Here is a 6,542-nt window from a genome sequence, read left to right as displayed (position 1 = left end):
AGAGGGGGGGGGAGCGAGAGAGAGAAGAGAGAGAGTGAGATAGAGAGAGAGAGAAAGAGCAACAGAGAGAGAGAGATAGAGAGAGAAAGACAGACAGACAGAGAGAGATATCAAACATTAAGGTATTGCAACCAAAGGTGAGTCAGCAGGTAGGACATTTCAATTACAACAGATTAGGATTACAGTGACACTAAAAGGTAGGCCTATAGAAGGAGCAGACCAGACAAAATAGTTTGGGACACTGATGTGTAAAACATTTCCAAAGTACTAGAAAAACAAACTTTTGCTAAAGGACCAAAATGAGCCTTTTTAAAGCATTTAACTTGGGAGAAAGCTCACCATGATATCAAATGTAGGCTAGGCTACATGAAAGTTAGGTCATTTTTACCTGATCAAATAATTGATTTTCCCCATGTTTTCAATACAATGCTTTCAGAGCATGCACTTTTTATATATGTTACAACAGTAGGCTAAAAAAGGAAATGCAAAAATGCGGTAGAGCCATATTTCCAAAGCTACCTGGCAGACCTCAAAATATGAATAAAAGTATGCGTTTCAAATGACTTGTTCCAGGAAAAGCAGTAACATGTCAATGTCAAATCCTTTGTGTCACTTTTTTATCACTCATTATCTATGCAAGTAGTCTCTAGCCATTTGAATAACTTTCTCCACCACAAATGCCAAAGCAATACTCTTCAGGAAGCCTGTTCATTTAATTGACATTCACTAGTTTCTCAAACAACTTTATCTTTCACACTACTGTACAGCTGCTGCAGAACAAAATTTCATGTTATATAATATATATGCAATGTATGTTTACCAATTCATGAATTGTTCTGAAACACTGCCCTTCCTTAACTTGGAACTCTCAGCCCAAGTGCGTTTCATTCACATAAAAATTACTCACAGAAATCATATTGTTTGTGGCGTCGGTGGCTAGTGGTTAGGCTACCGGACTCGTAATCGTGAGGTTGCGAGGTCGGGGGTTCGAGCCGCTGGCCCGACGTTGTGTCCTTGGGAAAGGCACTTTACACGAATTGTCCACACTTCACCCAGGTGGAAATGGGTACCCGGTCAAAGACAGCAAAAGATCTTGTCAGTATGTTAGTGTTTAAGCACCTATAAATGGCTGCTTGAACTGTATGCTTCCCAGGATGTTGAGGTTGTTTCAGAATGCTCTCAGGTCTGCTGGGGTAATAGTATAGACTGAAGCGCATAGAGCCTGCTGTTGAGCGGGGATTTGCGCTATACAAATGCTATCTATTATTATTATTATATTACAAGTTATCTAACTTGTGAAAACCCAAAAAGAAAAAACATCATCACAGTATTTAGATTAAAATGCTTCTTCTTCAAATCTCTATCATTTGATGATTCAAGAACTTTTTCATTTTTATGGTTAGATGACATTTGGGGGGAAGGGGGCTCTCATGGTCTAGAGGAACGGTGATCACATCTCACTCATGCCAAAAAATTTTCTTCTCTAAAATGTTCTCCTTTCACCTCCTTTCCTGTTCTCGGTACTGTTCTGTCATCCACATTCATTTCCATTTGCCCCCCCCCCCCCTCTTTTTTCCTGAAGGCAAGGCGCCATAGGAAGTAGGAAAAATGGTCACATGCGTAAAAATCAGTTGCAGTACAGGTTGAAAAATCAGCAGTCGACTACCCCTGAGATCAAGCAGGGGAAGGCAAAGAAGGAGATTGGTCAAAACAAAAGTTTGATACATAACAAAGACTAGCAGGTAATGTGCATCTTAATTTTAGACCTAAAAGTCTTTATCCAATAATCTAGTTGTAACACAGTTGGCAACTTACAGTAGCGATGACATACAGTATGACCATGAGAACTTTCCACATATAATTTAACTTTCTTACTAACTAAGAGCAAAAAATACAAAATGCATGGGCGACACCACATAATTAATATTCCTTTCAGAAAAATAAAAAATGCCACCAAATATGTGATTAGAACTTTTTTTCACCAGGAACCTTTTCCCTCGGCCACAAAGTACTGTAAAGTTCAGAAAGGGACCCTGTTATTCCATTATAACAGAAAGCAAAACTAATTGCCCCTTATTTTTCTTCACAGTGAGTGTTAGCAGTACTCTTTCCACACACCCCTGTTATTTAACCAAACACATCATGGTAAAAGTAAGGAAAAAAGTTATGAACTCAAAAAGGATAAACTACAAAAACTGAGTAGTCTGCACAAGAACCCCACTACTTGAATGAATTAGGGAAAAGCAATAAGTACCGTTAACCGCTTTGTCAGATCAAGAGAAAAACCCACAATATAACAATAAGACACCAGAAAAACTGGATCTCTTACATCAAGCATGCTTCTCTGACCTTACAAAAATCTGGGGTATTTCAGTCGAGAGGCATGCCCCCTTAGTAATGTTGTAGTATCATTTCTTCTATCAGCACTTCAATTAGGTTATAACTCTCAACAGTTCTTGGGTTTGGGCCAGCTTCTTAAGGTAAAGAGAGTGGACGTAGATTTAAAAATTCTATAAATTCCTGTGATGGTCAACACAATAAGTCTTGCACATACTTTGGTTTGATACAATAATTATGTGTGTATGAAGTTTCATTTGCATTTGTGACCTACTTACTTGGTTTCTAAAAAAAAATTTTAATGACTTTTTTACTCATCTTTACATAGGAAAAGAGAGAAAAATATTTGTTTTCAAAGAAACTGATTCCATTTCTAGTTTTTATATCAAGGAACATTCGAATCTACAAAATATATTTTAAAAATAACAGTAATTTCAGGCCAATTAGTAGGGATGACAGCCATTTTAGTACCATGACCTACTTGTTCAAATTTGAAAGCAAATGAATAGTCCGATTGCATAAAATATCCGTGTAACCCGGCACGAAGCGGTTCGGATGGTGATTTAATGACTTCCAGATGTCGCAGGCCCGGGAAACTAAGAGGCACGATTTCGGCCAGTTTTCAGCGCTGTGAGGTTAATTTTTCGTTTTTGCTTTGATTTTTGTATAAAAAAAGGTAATTCAAGATGAAATTAAACCACGGCCATCCGCTCAATAGTCCAGCATGATACCAACTGAGCTGACGTGTAATAGAAATAGATCTGGACGCATATTTCTCCACAATTCTATAATTCGAGGTTTTAAAATTTAGTTTGAGCTTTACATGAAAACAATTGATTTGTGATGATTTAATGGGCATATTTTGTGATCCGCAGCCAAAAATACGGCAGTTTACGTTGAAGTTTAGCATGGATAACATAAAAGCAGTGGCATATCTACATGTGGGAGTGAGAGCAAAAATGTACCTATTGTTGAACAGTTTCTCGAGTTAACAGCTACAATTACTTTATAGATCGGGACTATATTATAATACTTAGTTGCAAGACTAGGACCAGCTTGGGCTTGGAGGCAGATTTTTTAAACCAAAAAAACCCTGTAGGGTAGGTTGGGGCAAATTCGGCTATGGGGCAACCGACAGCCTCCACCTAGACATGGCTTTTGCGAATCATTTGACCTCTGTGTCGTGGAATTATCAAAGCCCACTTTAATTCATCACACATTTGATTCTATCTAAAAATAAAATTTGGGCTTCTTGGGCTTCCACTTGTTTCAATTTTTAGTCAGAAAGCACCAGAAAACATCCATCCAAGTTCAGCACTTCATCGCCACGTACTTTTCGCTCTTGAAGAAAAAATCGGTACCTCACCCATCATTTACTTTCTTAAATGCACGCTTGTTTTCTTGCTTCAAAATATTCATCAGTTATGTACGGTATGAGGAAACTTTGGTATCCTTAGGATCATTTAAATCCATCTAGAATTAGAAAAGTTCATTACATGAATTTACATGATTTATTTTAAATGATGGGGTGAGATTTTGGGGGTTGGTGCAAATTCAACAGGGTGAAACGGGGCAACTCTGAAAGGAGGTGGGCAATTTCGACCTTAAAATTACAGTTTCATAAGCAGAATCACCTTTAACAAGTTATCAATTTCAGTTTAATTTTTTTTGTATAATCATCATTTTGATCTTGGGTCGAAATCCTTGACCGGTCAGTTACAAACTAGTAGAAATTTAGACTTAGACAAGACTGCTCAACTGCCGCAAGTTAGGAGCTAAGTGTGAGTGTGTGTCTGTGTAAGAAAGACACAGAGAGAGAGAGAGAGAGTGTGTGCGTGAGTGTGAGAGAAAGAGAGAGAGGGAGTGTGTGTGTGTGTGAGTGTGTGTGCATGTGTGCACATAAATGATGTGAGTGCGTTTCTTCTAATGTGCGCATGCTCGGAGAGTGAAGGAGAGGGGGCGGTGGGGAAAGAGAAGGACAGGTGCAAAGAGAGAGATAGACAGAGAATTCAGCAGAGAGAGAGAGTGAGAGAGAGAAAGAGAGAGAGAGAAAGAGAGAGTTGAATAAGAACCCAATACTGTTGAAGCTCTCCCTGTCGAAGTTGCCCCCAGCCCCTGTCAGTACTGTTACAGGACATGCCGAAGTTGCCCCATGCGGGGTCGAATTTGCACCAACCCCTGTCGAAGTTGCCCCAAGCGAGGGTATGCCACAAAATCGTGATCGGTTGAAAATTCGGAATGCAAAAATAGAGTAAAGAACATACGAAGTGGCTATTCGGACTCGAATCCAAACAGCCGTTAGAGACTACTCAGACTCAAATTCCAGTGCACGTGCCCAATCACCGGTTGTACCGAAAGCGAGGTCTATACTCGAGTCCAAATAGTCTCCCGTTGCTATTCGGCCTCACAACTACGGGTAGGCTATTACTACACTGCGTTTCACGACTACAAAAGAATCAAAACATAAAATTCATAATCAGTCCTATAAGACAGCCCTCCTCCCCCTTTCTCTCTCTCTCTTACTTTTCCTCTATAATCTCTCTTACTTTTTCTTTCTCCATCTTACTTCCCCAGGCCCACCCCACCACCTTCACCCCTTTTTTTTGCATATAGATCTATATTCCCTCCCATACCGTTGCCCACTGCCCGGCCCTACTATTATATTATCCTTTGTCACGAAAAGACCACAGTTCGCACAGGGTCACCACTGTTGGCGTCCATTTGTTGTAAGTTCCTTGGCCAGACCGTAGAAACCGAGGAAGGCCAAGGTTGAATTGCTCGTCTGCTTCACACCCAGTACACCTAGTGCTTGCGCACGCACATTGGAGTTTGAGTCCGAAAAGCCGCGGAAGGCTATTCGGACTCGAATTCAGACTCGAGAGTTCGAATAGCCTCCCATGGCTTAAATAATAATCGAGAAGTAGAATGGCTGCTCGACATTTCGATACCAAGATAGTCTTGTGTTCTTTCATAAAGGCGGGAGCAGTCGGTTACTTTTGCGGCACTACACAAACCTGTCAAAGTTGCCCCAACCTACCCTACTGGGTGCTTTTTCGGTAGTTCCCACCCCGCAATTGGTATTCGCCGGTTTTAGCCCCAAGTCCCAAGAGTAGGGGGGTTTCAGGGGGGGCCCCCTGACCTAATAAAAATGGGGAGTTGCCCCCTGAATTTTACCATAATTCGATGTTTTGCTGTTGTTAGGTTTGATTTCTTAGCTGACCGCGCATCAAACGTTTAGATCTAGATGTAGATCCAGGCTCAAATAAGGGGGTGGGACCTACCGAAAAAGCACCCCCTACTGTCGGCTATAGAAATGAGAACAAGGTGAAGGCTGCAACAACAGAGCCCTGCAACAATCACAATGGTCTTGGAGAAGGACACAACTCTGTTGTAATGATTTGTTCCCATGGTTGGACTTAAATTTCAAACAACTGGAATTTATCACCAGAAATAAAAACTTTAAAACAAAGATTAAGAAGTTAGAATGGGAGAGAAAAAGAAATCCCTAGACTAGTAGATCTATCTGACCTGAACTTGAACCAACCACAACAAGAAAAGGCACGGCTATTTTGATTGCTTACAACAAGTTACAGCTAGCCGTTGTTCTTTTTTAAATACACATCTAACCTATAGAGAGACTCTGGGACAGAAAGCTGATGATAAATCATTAGATTTAGATGTTTACTCTCGCCCTAGCGCAAGCGCAACCGCGCAAGCCATCGTCAGTAAATGCCTTCAAGAGAAAGCGCGTTCATTATCATCATCACAACACACAACAACAACACTCGTCACGCATCATCAGCGATCGGTTATTCAAACAAAGTGGGTAAAAAGAAATCTAACTTACCAGAGACTTGTCAACGGGTTCCATAAACACAGGTTTCACTTTTCGGCCACATGGCCGGTTGAAAACGACAAGAGACATTTTTCAGTTTGAACTTCAAGTCTTCGTTACCTTCGCCTTGGACGCACGACCCGAAGGAAAACATAAAGATGGGCTAGTCGGAAATGCCCACGGTTGCCACTTCCCACCGCCGCAGCAAAGTAAGGAGAAGTTAAAAACCGCGAAAGATATATATCAACGACAATTTCTACATTGTCGGTTGTATTTCATGACAATATTTTTTCTTTTAATGAAAACAGTTGTATTAACTTTCTACTGTTTACTAATGAGAAGCCCAGGCAATAGTATTAGATGTTAAAGA

At 40.5% G+C, this 6,542-nt stretch overlaps 1 protein-coding gene across 1 annotated transcript in view; it reads right to left on the bottom strand.

The window, feature by feature from the left end:
* Window positions 1-6,340, bottom strand: part of LOC101853898 (hexokinase-2) — a 68,838-nt gene extending 62,498 nt beyond the window's left edge. Inside the window, exon 1 of the mRNA XM_005089909.3 lies at window positions 6,185-6,340. Coding sequence (XP_005089966.1) covers window positions 6,185-6,262 — 78 coding nt within the window. The 5' untranslated portion in view covers window positions 6,263-6,340. The remainder of the gene's footprint in view (window positions 1-6,184) is intronic.
* Between the last annotated feature and the right edge of the window lie 202 nt (window positions 6,341-6,542).

The sequence above is a fragment of the Aplysia californica genome, unplaced genomic scaffold, assembly GCF_000002075.1.
Source record: "Aplysia californica isolate F4 #8 unplaced genomic scaffold, AplCal3.0 scaffold00010, whole genome shotgun sequence".
In the NCBI taxonomy this organism is placed as follows: Eukaryota; Metazoa; Mollusca; class Gastropoda; order Aplysiida; family Aplysiidae; genus Aplysia; species Aplysia californica.
The sequence above is the reverse complement of the archived record's forward strand: the minus strand, read 5'-3'. Positions and strand labels throughout refer to the sequence as shown.